A 14,618-nucleotide genomic window follows, 5' to 3' on the forward strand; every position below is an offset into this window, starting at 1 on the left:
TGGGCTGCTTGTTCATCAGTTGGGACAGTGTCTCGGGAGCAAGGAGCAGGTGACCCTGGCGGCCCTGTGAGTGGGAAGCTCTGAGGCTGAACCACCTTTGCATTCGGGCTGAGGGCTCTGGGGCTCTGCCCCTGGCCTCTGCCAATCGGGGCCAGAGAGAGGCCCTCTCTAGGGGCAGACCCCAGGTTAAGGGGTCTGAGGATCCTTTGGCAGCCTCCACCACCAGAAGCTGATGTCCTTAACGCCTCAAAGGTGTGAAGGAAGAGCTGGAGTCAGGGACCGGAGGCCTGGAGACCAAAGGGGCAGGTTTAGAAGGCCCACCGGGAGCCTGAGCAAGCCCAGGGGGCCTGAGGGGGTGGGGACGGGTTGGAAGGGCTGTGGCATAGGAGAGGCAGAGGCTCCAGGACCTGGGACGGCCAGTGGTGCTGAAGCCGGGCAGAAAGGAAGCAGTCAGGTTTACTATGGCCAAATTTGGTTGTGACCCCAAGGAAGGCACATTCTCAGTAAGAGAGGCCAGAGCCCCTAGAATGTTGGCCCTTCGGGCAGATCACCCATCCCTGCTGGCCAGCACAGCCTTCTAGGGGCTCTGGAGGCCTCCCTCTTGGGGTCTCCTTAGCAGATCAGTGAGTACCACCAGCCTGGTTAAATGGGAGAGCAGCTGATGAGGAAAGGGGCTTTCCCAAAGCAGCCTGTCTTCCAGGCCCATGGGTCTCTGGACTAACTTCCAAAGGGTCCCCATGTTGGTTAGCCTCATGACCAGCCCTGATCTTGCTGCCTAGGGTGTCCCAATAAAAGGCCCATCTAGGAGTGAGAGTCTGTACACGTGGATTTTTTTTTTTTTTTAACTCAACTCAGTGCTTCAGTTCTTGGGTGGCCTGAGCCCCACTCCCGGTGCCCTGTCTGTGCTGGTGGGGAATGGCGGGCCTGGGCTCCATTCTGGGCCACCACCCTGGAGGTGTGAGTGACAGGGTCAGGTGGGGGGGGGGAGGCAGACACATGGACAGGCAGGTCTCACTGCCGAGGCGGCGATGGGCAGAGACAGCTGGCTGGCTGGGGGTTAGGGTTAGACACAGCACAGGGCAGGAGGGACCGGGGGAGGGGGGGACAGTTCGAGGAGATTCACTAGGCTCAGGGGCAGGGTGCCTCCCTGTTCTGGGGAGCAGCTGCACCCCTGGGGTGGAGTGGGTGGTGCTCAGACAGTATAACAGGGGCACGAGGTCTGCAACCGTGGCTCCCTGATCTCCCTCCTGCTTGACAGCCCCTTGGGCCCTCCCCAGCCCCTCTTCTGGAATGGGATAATGAGGTTTTACGAGTCTGTGGGACACTTCACTCGATGCACTGGGTTGTCATCTATATTCCGGCTGAGTGCCCAGGTAGTGGCAAGGGCACACACCTGCCTCACCTGCCTCCCTGTGGCCCCCTGGGAACCCAGACTTCTGACCTCACTGGGGTAGGGTGGGGAGTCTGTAGGATGGGGCCATCTCTGGTGATTCAGGCAGACAGGAAGGGAGAGATAGATATAAGAGAAAATGTCCATCCTTTTGACCTACCCAAGCCCTCTGGACCACCCATCACCAGTTAAGCCTCATAGCCCCCCCTCAATAGGAGAATCCTGGTAAGGTCTGACCTCAGCCCCTCAAGCTGCTTCTAGCCCTACCTCCAAGCCTTCACCTTGAGAGTAAATTATGCGGATGGGCTAATTCAGCCAAGCCCCTGACGGTAGAGGCTGGGAACCAGAGCAAGGGGACGGGGATTGGGACCGAAGGGTCAAAAGAAGGGGCCCAGAGAGGAAAGTGGGTTGAAGGCAGGGAAGGCAGGACCGCCCTGGAAATGGACTGGGAAGCAGGCAAACGGGAAGGCAGGCGGCAGAAGTCCGGAGCAAGAGAGCCCAGCCCTGAACTAAACGAAAGCAGCAGAGAGCACAAACCCCGGGCCCCTCAGGAAAGGGCCTTGCACGACCTTGGCTAGGTTGCCTCTCTCCTTGAGCCGCGGTTGCCTCATCCGTCAAGTGGGGATAGAAGGCCCCCTCAGTCCGTCTTGCAGAGGAGCGTGTGGACAGGAGCATCCTTTGAAAAGGTTGAAAGGCGCCATTAATATTCATCTTCGCGGCACCTTCCGCAAATCCGAGGCTGGCGATGCCCTGTGCAGTTAGTTGCCTGGCTTCAGTTAGCTTCCTGCAGCGAGACGCAAAGCCACCCCCCCCCTCCGCCCCCTCCGCCAAAGCCGCGCGGTTCCGGCGCCCCCGCCCCTCCCCACCCCTCCCAGCCCCATCGGCATCGCGCCGTCGGCTGCAGGGTCACGGGCCGGGGGTCTCGGGGTTCGGGGGGGGAGACGCAGCTCCGCGCGCCTGGAGCCCGGAGCCCTGGTTCTGATCGCAGGGTGCCTGTGTCTGCTTCACGCCCCCCCATCCCCCTCCCCAGCGCCCCGGGATGCCGTCTGGAGCCCGGATGCCCCACCAGGGGGCGCCCATGGGCCCCCCGGGCTCCCCGTACATGGGCAGCCCCGCCGTGCGACCCGGCCTGGCCCCCGCGGGCATGGAGCCCGCCCGCAAGCGAGCAGCGCCCCCGCCCGGCCAGAGCCAGGCCCAGAGCCAGGGCCAGCCGGTGCCCACCGCCCCCGCGCGGAGCCGCAGGTAAGCGGGGGTTGGGGGGGGGGCGGTGACCAGAGCGGAGGGGGCTGACGCGGGACCCGCAGGGACGGGTTGGGAAGCCCGGGCAAAGAGGGGTCAGCAGGGAGCAGGCGTCCCGGGTGGGATGCTTTCCCAGGAGGTGGGCTGAGGGGGCACTGGCCCGGTTCCTTTGTGTGCCCACACGGTGGAGACAGGCGGTGACCGTCGCGCCCTTCTCCTTGTCACCTGCTCTGTCCCTCTCTGCACCCCAGTCCCCTGGTTCTCGGGGGATGGAGGCGGGGCTGTGGCACCAGGGCTCAGGGCCGAGCTTTAGACTGCGTTTCCTAGCGCGATTGTCCAGTGCGCCTTCCTTAGAAGCACCCCTGGCTTGACTCCTCGAAAGCCCCATTCCGAATCTTCTTAATCTGAATCCCTGGCCAGTGGCGGGAGAGCCTGGGATTTGCCCCATGGGTGGGCAGTCTCTGCCCCCTGGCGCTCTCTGGTGATTCTTAGGCACTCAAATGTTGAGGAGTTGCCATGGTCTGTCTTCTGGACTGGGTCTGCCCCCAAGCCACCAAGGGCCAGCCTGTTTCCTTGTCTGAGCCAGCCGGTGGCACCCCCAAAAGCCCCTGCTGGTGCCTGGCAAGGAAGATACCCCTGTGGGTTTCACTGTTTAGCCAAACACACATGCTTCCTTTTGCACACCAGATGGAGTCCTATAAAAGGTGCAATATGGATTTTACCTCATTATTAAATATTTTTTTTACATGTCAAGGAAAATTCACCATTTATAGGAAGCCCATGAGGAATTCTTTCCAAAGTGAGTCATTCTTTTGTAGAGTTCCTGATTTATCTTGTACTACTGGAGAGTTTCACAGAGATAGTTTCTTCAAAACAAATCAGCCCTTTAGTGAAACCTGCTTGTCTAGCCTTGAATAGATTTTTGGCCAGGGACGGGGGCAGTGGTTGAGACCACCACACGGGGGCAGTATGCAGCCATTCCCTAGGCTGGGTTCTACTCGCCAAGGGTTTTCTGGGGTTGCTTCTGGGAGTCGGAACCAGCTAGTGGATCCAACAGAGTCCAAGTCCCAGCTGCTACCCCAGGTCCAGCCCGCCGGCCACACCCAAGAGGGGAACATCCGTACCCACTCTCTCTGGATACCTGTGGGTGTGTCCCTGGGCTCTGCTGGCAGGTCCAAGGGCATGAGCACACCCTGCCCATCAGGGTCCCCTTCCTAGCCCAGGGTGGCTGGGGTGCTGGTCGTCACCAGCTTCACAGCATCACTTCCTGCTCCTGGGATGGGGCAAGGGGGTCGGCTCCCCTCCCCACCAGCTCAGCCACCTTGGGCTGTGTGCCCCTTTCTCAGAGAAGGGAAAAAAAAAGTCCTCACAATGTATCCCCCCACTCTGTCCTCACCGCCGCCCAGCTTTCCCCAAACGTTTCTGCAGTGCCCCTGCTCCGAGCCCCTTCCAAGTCTAATTTCTCTGGCCCTGGGGATGTGGCGGGGCAGAAAAGGGGCTCCCAGGCCGGAGAAAGGACGGAGTCATCTCCGCTCCCCGTGAGAGAACAGAGCCACACACAGCCGGCGGCGTAGCCCCTCGGGTGGGCAGATGAGCGGGCTGTGGGAACCCCAGCCAGGCGGGCTGAGATGTCGGGATAATTTAGCAGGTGGCCTCCTTACTCCCAGATCTGTCGCCATGGTAACCTGGTTTTTTCTTTAAAAAATGTACAGTGCCAAGAGGAGGAAGATGGCTGACAAAATCCTCCCTCAAAGGGTGAGTGCCTTTCACAGCAGCCCCCAGCCCACCCCACCCCCAACCCTTTCCTGCTCCGCCCTCCTCTCCCCTCCTCCCCACCACCACCACCCCGGGCCACCTCCCCTCCCCCCTCAGGAGCAGCGCTTCAACATCATAGTCACTTTCACTTTTTTTGTTTAAAAAGATAATTAAGAAACGAGGTTCCCCCAGGGCCAGAAGGACGGGGTGGGGCAGAGGGGAGAAGCAGAGCCAGAGAGGGTAGGATCCTGGGTCTGGGTCGGGGGCGCAGATTGAATTCCAGCGGTCTGTAGAGACATAAAGGCAGGGGACAAAGGGGCTGAGAGCTCAGGGACCGCAGGCTGGCAGAGGAGCGAAGGGAACAGAAGCTGGCCGGAGGGCCCAGCAGCACAAGGGGACCCAGGCCGAGCTGGGTCCAGAGGACGGCTGAGACCCCAGCTGGAGCAAAGCATCTGGGTGAGGTGTCACTGTAGGCCCAAGCTGCGACGTCTCCTGTCTCAGGGACCTCAGGGGCCCCTGACCACTTCACAGACGCCCCAGGGAACCCAGAGGCTGTGTGACAGGGGAAAGGACAGGATGAGCAGGTGAAGCCCTAAGCACTTGCTGGCCTCCATGGCTGCTCCGGCCTCCCCTAGTGATGAAACGCATGGATCTCCGTAGTGGTTTTCATCCTTGTAACATCCAGACCTTCATGGCTGGATTCAGAGGTCCCGTCTGCGCTGTCCAAGTTACCTGCCCTGAATGTGGCCAGCTCCCCGCCCGCCACACTCGCACACTCCTGGGGCCACGTGACACCCGCACGTTCCAACCTGCAAGATTGGCTGAGCCCCTGGTTCCCTGCCTCGCTTCCTCCCCGCTTCCAGATCCGGGAGCTGGTCCCGGAGTCCCAGGCTTACATGGACCTCCTGGCGTTTGAGAGGAAGCTGGATCAGACCATTATGAGGAAGCGGGTGGACATCCAGGAGGCTCTGAAGCGGCCCATGAAGGTGCCTTGGCTTGGGGGCGGGGTGAGGGCGCCAAGTCCTAGTCCCTGAATGGAAGAAGCCGGGGCTGGCCCCCTGGGGACTGGCTCTGTATGACACTCTGTATCTCTACAGCAAAAGCGCAAGCTGCGTCTTTATATCTCCAATACTTTTAACCCTGCGAAGCCCGATGCCGAGGATTCTGACGGCAGCATTGCCTCCTGGGAGCTGCGGGTGGAGGGGAAGCTCCTGGATGACGTACGTCCTGGCCCAGGTCTCTCCAGGTGTCCTGGGGTGGGTATGGGGCTGAACTTAGGCCGGTACTGGATGTGTGCACCAAGGGCTGGGGAAGTCAGCCCTGGCTGCGGGAGGGTGGTCCAGAGAGACGTGCCCAGGCCTGCTTCTGACTGCGCGGCCCTACCTGGCCAGCCCCCACCCACTCCCAACTCACTCTGCCCCCGTGGGCCCTGTTCCGCGCCCACGGTCCATGCCTCTCCCACAGCCCAGCAAGCAGAAGCGGAAGTTCTCGTCCTTCTTCAAGAGCTTGGTCATTGAGCTGGACAAAGACCTTTATGGCCCTGACAACCACCTCGTGGAGGTAAGAAAGACCCGGACCCCTCCTGCCCTTGAACTGGCCACAGACCACGGTCCTGAAGAACCTAGAATGCAGTCCTGTTAGTGGCGCAGACTTGGATCGGGGACCCCCTTCCCCAGCCCCCCAGTCCTGCACCCAGAGCTCCAAGGCCCCACCAGCTCAGACGGGCCTATGAGGTGACTCAGCTCCTACCCCTGGACAGTGGCACCGGACACCCACCACTCAGGAGACGGATGGGTTCCAGGTGAAGAGGCCAGGGGACCTGAGTGTGCGTTGTACGCTGCTCCTCATGCTGGACTACCAGGTACGTGCCCTCACCCCCAGACACCGCCCCGCACCCCCCATCCCCCCCAGCATCCCGCCTCCTGTACCCTTCTCCTGGCTGGGGTGGGCCTTGGCTTGCAAGCTGTTATGCCCTGAGAGACCCCGTTCTCCCCTCCACCCTGCCTGCTCCAGAAGCTTGTTTCCAAGGAGCCCAGGCCCCGCAGCCCCTGAGTTCCGAGCCCCTCCCGCTGTCTTTTTGTCTCATTTTCTCACGGCCTCCTTGGTCCAGCCTCCCCAGTTCAAACTGGATCCCCGCCTGGCCCGACTGCTGGGATTGCACACACAGAGCCGCTCGGCCATCGTCCAGGCCCTGTGGCAATATGTGAAGACCAACCGGCTGCAGGACTCCCATGACAAGGAATACATCAACGGCGACAAGTATTTCCAGCAGGTACCCTCTCCCCGAGCCTGGGGCCATGGGGAGGGGAAAGGCCTCTGCTCAGGAACACCACCCTGCCTCCTTGACTCCACTGGGAATGATCTCAGAGCCGGAGACCCGGCTTCCCATCTGGGCTCTGCCACGACACCACCCTGTGCTGCAGCCTGCCCGTCTCAGCCCCCCCACCCCCGAGGTGAGGAAGGTCGGGAACCCCAGAAAGCTAGCGGCTCTGGGGAACATGTTCTTGGCACCTGGAGCTAGGGCCCCCAGGTTCTGGCCCTGGGTCCAGACACCGGGTCCATCACTTAGCTGTTTGCAGCCTTGTTCCTTATCTTCACCACGCCTGTCCCGTCTCACCCGCTGGGCAGTTAGGAGAATCAAACTGCTGTGGAAGTGATTCTGCCAAACTAGAGATTATTATTAATATAACTTTAAAATAAATACCACAGGTAGACTTGAGTGGTGAAAACAACAGTCGATGTTTATTGAGCACTCACCGCATGCCAGGCGCTGCTTCAGGCACTTCGTGTATAACTGACGCATTTAATTCTAACAAGCCCCCTGAGATCGGTGCCTCTGCCTTCGGCTCCCAGAGATGGAGAGACCGAGGCCGAGGTGTGAAGTTGAGCAGCTCGGGGTTGCGCCGTGAGCGGTGGAAGCAGGCCTCAGGCCCAGGGCTGGCCTCCCCCGTGAGAGGTGGCTGCTTGGGGGGCCTTTTGAGAACGGAGGCTCTTTTGAGCGCAGAGCAGGGAACTTCTCTCCTACTGCAGATTTTTGACTGTCCCCGGCTGAAGTTTTCTGAGATTCCCCAGCGCCTCACAGCCCTTCTGCTGCCCCCTGACCCAATTGTCATCAACCATGTCATCAGGTGAGGCCCCCCAGCCCTGCTCCTCAGAGCTGGGAGTCACTGTGGTGGTCCCGCGCCACCCCCCCGCCCCTGTCCCTTGCTCTGCCCACCCCCCGCATCAGGCCTCAGGGGCCCTTGGCCTCCGTTGGGGCAGCACGTACGCCAAGGGCTGGCCTTCCCTGGCAGCGTGGACCCGTCGGACCAGAAGAAGACGGCCTGCTACGACATTGACGTGGAAGTGGAGGAGCCCCTGAAGGGACAGATGAGCAGCTTCCTGCTGTCCACGGCCAACCAGCAGGAGATCAGCGCTCTGGACAGTAAGGTGGGGCTGGAGCCTGGCACTGCAACAGGACGGTGACCCAACGGTGACACATGCGCAGACACAGCAGGACAAGGACATGGGAGAGGACGGGGAGGGGCCCTGCCCTTGGGACTTGGAGCTCTACCCACGCCCCCTTCTCAGGGACTGCCCTTCCAGGGGACAGCGGCAAGCCCCCTGCCACGCCCCCCGCCCCCGCTTCTCCCATCTCAGCCTGGCCAGGTGAGAGCATGTGTCTTTCTACCTGCAGATCCACGAGACGATTGAGTCCATCAACCAGCTCAAGATCCAGAGGGACTTCATGCTGAGCTTCTCCAGAGACCCCAAGGGCTACATCCAGGACCTCCTCCGCTCCCAGAGTCGGGACCTCAAGGTGAAGGGGGCCTCGGGGGGCGCTGGGTAGGAGACAAGCATGCCGGGGAGACAGTGAACGTCGTGCGGGGGTGTCCAGGCTCAGGATGACCCTGCTGCTCCCTCCCAGGTGATGACAGACGTGGCGGGCAACCCGGAGGAGGAGCGCCGGGCTGAGTTCTACCACCAGCCTTGGTCCCAGGAGGCCGTCAGCCGCTACTTCTACTGCAAGGTGTGAGCCCGCCCCCCGCCCCCAGCGCCCTCGGCTCCCCGCTCACCCCCAGAGAAACCCCCACCCTACCCCTGGCCGCATGGGGCCGTCCCAGCTCCCAGATGCTCCTCCAGGCGGGTGGGGCCTGTCACTCACCAGCAACTGGTCACCTGCGCCTGCTCTCCTTTCCTTACAGATCCAGCAGCGCAGGCAGGAGCTGGAGCAGTCGCTGGTCGTACGCAACACCTAGGCGCGCTGGGGAATCGTGCCGCTGAGGGTCCCCGGCCCTGCCCCGGCCTGTCCCCTGGGGCCTGGCTGTCACCCCCGAAGCCTTGTGGGCGAGGCAGGGGCTGGATTAAAGGTCATTTACCTGATAACAGCCGTGTGGTCATTGGCAACTAGGGTGGGAGGAGGATTGGGGGGGCCAGGGAGAGGGCAGTGGGTCCCTCCGGGAAGCTCCCCACCCTCTCCCTCAGAGTCTCCTTACTCCCATTTTTCCTAGACCTAAAAACAGTTTGGCAGAAGACACTTTTAATAACATTTTCTTATTAAAAAAAAAAACACAGCGGCGAGCTCTCCCATCTGTCCGTGCACCTTGCCTCCCCGGGCGGGGGCCGGCAGGGGCTGTGTGTGGAGGTGCGGGGCCCGAGCACTCTAGGTGCTGTTGGCCTGCTCCTGCTCGAACAGGGCCATGGCCAGCTGCGCGCGGCCCCCCAGCCCCTCCAGGTTGCTGAGGCGGCACCGGTGGTAGAGTTCCTCGCTGAGCCGAGGGCTGCAGTCCCGTAGGGAGAACTTCTGCACCAGCCCTGGCTCCACGGCCCGGAAAAGGTGGAGCCCTGAGAACCGGAGGAAAACATCCATCACCTCCAGCCCCTCCAGGGCTTCCTCCTCTTCCTGGCCTGCCAGGTCGGCGGCCAGCCGGGCTCGGGCAGCCAGGTAGTCCGCGTTGTAGAAGCAGCCCTCTGCCGAAGCCTGCCGGTCAAACCTGCCCCCTCCAGCAGCCCCCCGGGCAGGGTCTGCACCCGGAGGGGATGGGGGGTCGGGGCCAGCCCCTGGGGGCGGTCTCTGTGGTGCCAGGGCGGGGTTGAACTCCTGGAAGTGGACCGGGAAGAAGGCCTGCCAGCCGGAGATGGCGTTCATGCGGCAGCGGTTAAGGACCTCGGGCCCCGGCCTGGTCCACACAGTGGCGAGGAAGAAGAGCGTGTCCACGGGGTGCTTCTTGGAGACCACGTCCATGAGCCGCACCTGGGAAGGTGCCTCCGCTCGCACGGCGAGCCAGGCCAGCCTCGTCCCGGGGTATCGTCGTTCCAGCTCGGCCGCTGCCGCCTTCACCCCGACGAACGGGTCTGGGGCCCCTCGGCCCCCTTCCCGCGGCCCGTAGACCAGCAACAGGGTGAGTAAGGCGTGCTCTCGGGGTTCCAGGACCCCGGCCGCAAAGGCCTCCAGGAACGCGGGGGCCGCGGCAGCCTCAGCAGCCTGCAGCGGCAGCACCAGCTGCACGCGCGTGGCCTCGGTGACGTAGGGCATGGGCAGGATCTCCACGCGGCTCAGCGGCCGCAGCAGGCTGACCCTGCGCGCCAGCGCCCGCCGGTGCCCCCGCTGCGTCACGGCCTCCAGCAGCAGGTCCAGCGTGTACTCCATGCCCCGTGCTGGGTCAAAGCGCCGGTAGCCGTTGAGCAGCCGCTGCTTCTGGAAGCGCAGGCGGGGCTGGTAGCGCCGGTTCAGCTGCTCCAGGGCCGTCTCCACAGCGTCGCCCACGTCTGCCCTGCTCGCCCCTTGCAGGGGGCACTTGGGGGCCCCGTCCACGCAGGAGAAGGTGTGCTGCTCTGTGAAGTAGTCCCAGCCCAGCACCTCAAAACGAGAGTGCGGCGTGAAGGGGGCCGGGAGCCCAAGGGGCCAGCTCAGCCCCGCCTCGCCCTCAGGGGTCAGCGCGGTCAGGTTCCGGATCTGAGCCTAGAGCAGGAGGGACGCCCCGTTAGTGCCTGGCGAGGGAGTCGGGACCCCAGCTCGCTCCAGCGTCCTGGGTTCTGAGGTCTGTCCTGACTCCATCAACACTCAGTGAGGCCAGGCGCTGAACGGCCTGTATTTGACAGCCTGTCTGTATGGGGCACACGGACCCACCATCCACACACAGCTGCTGTGGGGAGGAAGATGGGGTGGGCAGAGTGCCACTGTGGAGGGCAGGGGACCCTGACGTCTGGGGCTCCACGGACTTTCTCTTCCTCACTCACAGGACTCACGCTCTCTTCACAGAAGGAGACCTTTGTTTTCACCTGGATCCCACCTCGGACAACCCCCTGCCATCAACTAGAGCATTCTTCTACCTTCTGCCCTTCGGCGTTTTAAGGACAGTGCTAGAAGTCCAGGGACTGCGGGGTTTCGGCGAGGCATTACTGGAGAGGAGAGAAACCCTTCTGGTGCCAAGCCTGCTCCTCAGAGCTCTCCTGCAGATCCTCTCAGGTGAACCCACATCGTGCCAGGAGCTTTCAGCCAGAGCACCCCGAGCCCCTTCTCCCTGGGGTGCTTTTCAATGAGGTTTGATCGGTACAGTCAGCCTCCTTCTGCCTTGGCCCGCCTCCCCTCTTGCTCCTACGTAAGCCTGGACATCTGAAGCACCCTCTGACCTGCAACCCTGGGCCCCCGGCTCACCTGCAGCTGTTCTATTTCACTGTAGGCCCGCTCCAGCTCCAGAGCACTGAAGCGCTTGTGGAGCCGGTACATGAGGGTTCCCTCGGAGACAGGGTGCACCGCGAAGGCACTCAGGAAAGCTAAGCTGCTCTCCGTCTCGGGGTCCCTATTTTTGGCCAGTTCAAACGAGCGATACCGCTGCCCCTGGGGGACCATGAAACCAATCAGTGCCACACAGGGAGGAACTGCCTGGCCCAACCACCCTTGACCACCCTTGGCGCTCACACCTGTGACTGCCACTGCCGCCGAGGCGGCCAGAAGGGCATAGGAGCTCATTCTGGGGTCCCCTCAACCTTCACCTTACTCTCACCGGATTCTGGAAAAGAGAGCGCTTGCTAGGCAGCTAGGATGACCTCGTCTCCCAAAGAATCCTGCTGTTTCTCAAAAGAATGAAAGCCGAGAGCCAGCAGAGACGGCCAGGACTCCGGTGGAGGAGGAGGGCCCCTCTGGGATTGTCCCCTCTTCTCCAACCAACAGGGAGGCTCCCGGGCCACCCTCCTCCTCCAGGAGAGCGGGCCCCTCAAGGGCACTCCCAGGTCACTGGAGACGGTGCAGGTGTTGGGAGGAGGGCGAGGGGCCAGATGGGGGCAGACTGGTGAGGAAGGGACACCTTTCAGGCTTGCTCAGAAGGTCCCCAACAAGACGCCACTTTTGACGCTCCAGGGATCTAAGGCTGCCAGAGGTGGGCAAGGGAGAGTGAGAGGGGCGATTGGGGCTGAAGAGGGCACAACGACCACCCCAGGAGCTGCGGGGAAAGAGCCGGCAGCCCCCCAGCCTCGAGACCAGCTGCTGGTCTCTGCTAATTTGTCGGGGATGAGGACTAACTTGAAAGTGCCTTCACCTGGTGTTGCGAGACACAGCCAATGCCCAGAGAGTCAATGAGGCAGCGGCCGAGCCACTCGTCAGGTCGGGCACTGAGAATGTCTCCACGGCAGCCATCCAGATGTGGCCGCAGCCGAAGCAGGAGGCTCCGTGACAACAGGTAGCCAAAGCCCCCGTGGCAGTACCGGGCCTGCTCGCCAGCGCCGATGAACTCCTCTGCCCGGCCCAGGTACAGGTCCTGGTTGATGCTGAGGTGGCCGGCCAGGGCCGCCAGGCGGGGGGCCTGCACGTACGTGTCGTCCTGCATGATGAAGAACCAGTCGTAGTCGGCCCCGAAGTGCGTGTGAAGATGGCGCAGGGTCTCAGACATGAGCCAGGCTGGCCGTTCGTCCCCGTGAGATACCACCTGCATCCCTGCTGGGGTCCGGGCCCCTCGCTGCCCAGTGAAGTAGAGCAACCGGGGGAAGTGGTGGGCCACCGTACGGTTCACAGCCACAGCCAGAGTGGACAGCGTGGCCCGGGAGGTCAGGACAGCCACCAGCAACCGCTCTCGAGAGCCCAGCTCCGTCTGGATGTACCGAGTCCTGCGGGGAGACCAGTGTGCCAGGGTCAACTCCCTAATCTTTAGGAACCCAGCGTGTCCAGCGTATACCTTCCCCGGGGAATTAGTGAGTTGGGGATGAGACGAGAAGGGGGAGACCTCCTCATCAACACTAATGAGCTACTGGTGAGAGCATCTACTGAGTAGCTGACACTGGAACTGATCTCGGGGAGAGGTGGACCCAGGATGGATTAGATGGATTAGATGCAACTCCTGCCCTGCTGAAGAACATCCAACCACTAACTTAACACCAATGGGTGAGGCTTTCTCAGGCCTGAGGAGGAGGAAAAAAAACTGGAACCATGATGGTAAATAAGGCAGAGAACTGCTTCAGGGAGGCTAACGACGATTACCAGTGACCACAGATAGGATGTGGAGGCAAGGACTCGGAGCAACCCTGAAGTGGGGTGTGGGGATGATGCACACACGTGCACGTTAACTCACCTGAGCACCTTCTTGTAGGGCTTGTTGGGATCCCTGTAGTAGGGGACAATCCGCGGTTTGAAGTCTTCATCGCTTTGGTCAAGCTGAGTTCTTGAGTCTAGACTCTGTGGCCCTCCGGCTTCCCCCACAGCCTCTACGCAGGGATCATCCCCCTCCCCCTGGATCCAGGACACCCTCAAGAGGCTCAGGCTGCACCCCAGAGACAGCCCTAGGATGAGGGGCAGTGCTGGTCGCAGCAGAGCCAACACTGAGCTCAGCCGCATGGCGGTGGGCCCTGCCATGTGTGTGCCCTGGAGGGCACAGCCTCAAGAGATCAATCAGTGACCAACAGACTCTTTCAACAAGGGAGCCTGGGGCCAGTGAGGTCAACAAGAGAACAAGGTTGTGTTTGCTTCTGGGCCCAGGATCCCCAAGAAACTCCTGCCTTGTCTTCTGCTGTCAAGGTGCTGGTTCTAACCCTCAGTCCAAATGGTAGTAAATGTTAGAATCAATTTCACCCACCAACAGTGGGGTCCTCTAGTCCAGAAGAGAAAGAAGCAAGACTCAGTCCTGCCAAACCCAACCCCCAAAGAAGGACTACATACATCTGGTAACACTATCTAAGCAGAGAGATGGCAGCAACTGATAAAGCTGGGGTTAGGGAAAAGCACATTGGCCATCAAAACACCAGCACCCAGCTAGAGGAACCTAACTCCACAGGCCTTTCTCAAAGAGCATCTGGGAGGAGCATACATCTCACTCACTCACTGAAGGGGCTGCCGACCCCTGGGAAGTCACAGAGATGGAGCCCAGGCCTTCCTACTCTCTTCACCCGCGTTAAGGAAACACTCGGGCCAGAGGAACCCCTCCCCCTGGCAGTCAGGAGCCGTCAGGAGCCACTGGCACCGCGCACAGACGTTATGCCCCACCTAATGAGGTGGAGGGATGTGGTGACTCAGCACGGAGGACAGCCTCAGAGGAGCACAAAAGCCGATGGAGCTGCTGGGCAGGGCATTCTCCTCTGAACCCCCGGTGCTGAGAGCCCGAGGCTGCCCACCATCCTCCAAGAAGAGACCGGGCCGGTGACAAGCCACTCCGGCTGTTGTCAAGAGCGATTCGGTGGCTGCCTTTTCCCAAGGCCCCAGGCACCCGAAGCAAAGCGAGAGGACTACAAGAAGCTGGCGCGGGCGGACGGATGCTCGGGTGTCAAGCCCGGCAACTCCCCGCCCCACGTCTCTTTCTCCGCCGTTACAGACCAGCTTCAGGCCTAAGAAAGGAGGCCCAGAGCGAGCTTGAGCCGTTCTTCTTGCAGCAGAAATAAGAACTGGTTGCGTCACGGGCTGTCAGAGGAAGGGGGGGCAGGGAGGCTCCGTTCGAGCGACGCGGGGAGAGGAGGGCAAAGACCCCTCTCTCAGGTTCGACTGGGCGGCGGACACCCAGGGGACACGCCGGGGGCCCGCCGAAGGGGGGCCCCTGCTCCGGGCCGGGGGCGACGGCGGGCCGATAATAAGGGGCGGCCGCCGGCCGGCGTATGGCCGGTCCCGGGGAGCTCCGGGGGGCGAGGACGTGGAGCTGGGACCGGAGCTGGGGTCGCTCCTGTGGAGCGACGCCCCCTTGCAGGGTTGTGGGGAAGGACGCGAAGGGGAGAACAGACCCCAGAGCTCCGCCGAAGCGCCGGCTCCGCCACCGCAGCCGCTGCCACCTCACAGCCC

The 14,618-nt window shown here is 61.9% G+C and overlaps 2 protein-coding genes across 6 annotated transcripts in view; one reads left to right on the forward strand and one right to left on the reverse strand.

Moving 5' to 3' along the window:
• Positions 1–8,749, forward strand: part of SMARCD3 (SWI/SNF related BAF chromatin remodeling complex subunit D3) — a 33,282-nt gene extending 24,533 nt beyond the window's left edge. For both annotated transcript variants that reach the window (XM_086394867.1, XM_086394866.1), the window contains 12 exons: positions 2,421–2,632; positions 4,342–4,384; positions 5,248–5,370; positions 5,482–5,604; positions 5,849–5,944; positions 6,144–6,245; positions 6,495–6,656; positions 7,415–7,512; positions 7,678–7,813; positions 8,061–8,183; positions 8,292–8,393; positions 8,569–8,749. In XM_086394867.1, coding sequence (XP_086250993.1) covers positions 2,421–2,632; positions 4,342–4,384; positions 5,248–5,370; positions 5,482–5,604; positions 5,849–5,944; positions 6,144–6,245; positions 6,495–6,656; positions 7,415–7,512; positions 7,678–7,813; positions 8,061–8,183; positions 8,292–8,393; positions 8,569–8,622 — 1,374 coding nt within the window. In that variant the 3' untranslated portion in view covers positions 8,623–8,749. The remainder of the gene's footprint in view (positions 1–2,420; positions 2,633–4,341; positions 4,385–5,247; positions 5,371–5,481; positions 5,605–5,848; positions 5,945–6,143; positions 6,246–6,494; positions 6,657–7,414; positions 7,513–7,677; positions 7,814–8,060; positions 8,184–8,291; positions 8,394–8,568) is intronic.
• On the reverse strand, positions 7,105–14,618 carry CHPF2 (chondroitin polymerizing factor 2). 4 transcript variants are annotated; one of them, XM_086394860.1, is made up of 7 exons: positions 14,561–14,618; positions 12,928–14,246; positions 11,902–12,466; positions 11,022–11,204; positions 8,529–10,325; positions 8,055–8,205; positions 7,105–7,832 (listed from the first exon to the last, which is right to left on the reverse strand). In XM_086394860.1, the coding sequence occupies exons 2-5, from the start codon at positions 13,206–13,208 to the stop codon at positions 9,027–9,029; spliced, it is 2,328 nt and encodes a 775-aa protein (XP_086250986.1). In that variant the 5' UTR covers positions 13,209–14,246; positions 14,561–14,618; the 3' UTR covers positions 7,105–7,832; positions 8,055–8,205; positions 8,529–9,026. The 4 variants fall into 4 exon arrangements, with proteins under 4 accessions (XP_086250986.1, XP_086250985.1, XP_086250988.1 ...); XM_086394859.1 differs by having other exon boundaries at positions 12,928–14,618; XM_086394862.1 differs by lacking the exons at positions 12,928–14,246; positions 14,561–14,618 and adding an exon at positions 11,288–11,376 and having other exon boundaries at positions 11,902–12,038.

Source organism: Bos grunniens, chromosome 4 (genome assembly GCF_055505025.1).
Source record: "Bos grunniens cultivar Pamir isolate PY7600 chromosome 4, Bosgru_T2T1.0, whole genome shotgun sequence".
Classification (NCBI taxonomy): Eukaryota; Metazoa; Chordata; class Mammalia; order Artiodactyla; family Bovidae; genus Bos; species Bos grunniens.

Excerpts from the sequence above, each read along its gene's own strand:
- CHPF2 (XM_086394860.1), bottom strand. The coding sequence starts at position 13,208 with ATGGCAGGGCCCACCGCCATGCGGCTGAGCTCAGTGTTGGCTCTGCTG. Across the intron at positions 11,205-11,901 it reads GCTGTGTCTCGCAACACCAG|GGGCAGCGGTATCGCTCGTT; the intron begins GTGAAGGCACTT and ends ATGGTCCCCCAG. Across the intron at positions 10,326-11,021 it reads GTGAAATAGAACAGCTGCAG|GCTCAGATCCGGAACCTGAC; the intron begins GTGAGCCGGGGG and ends CTCCTGCTCTAG.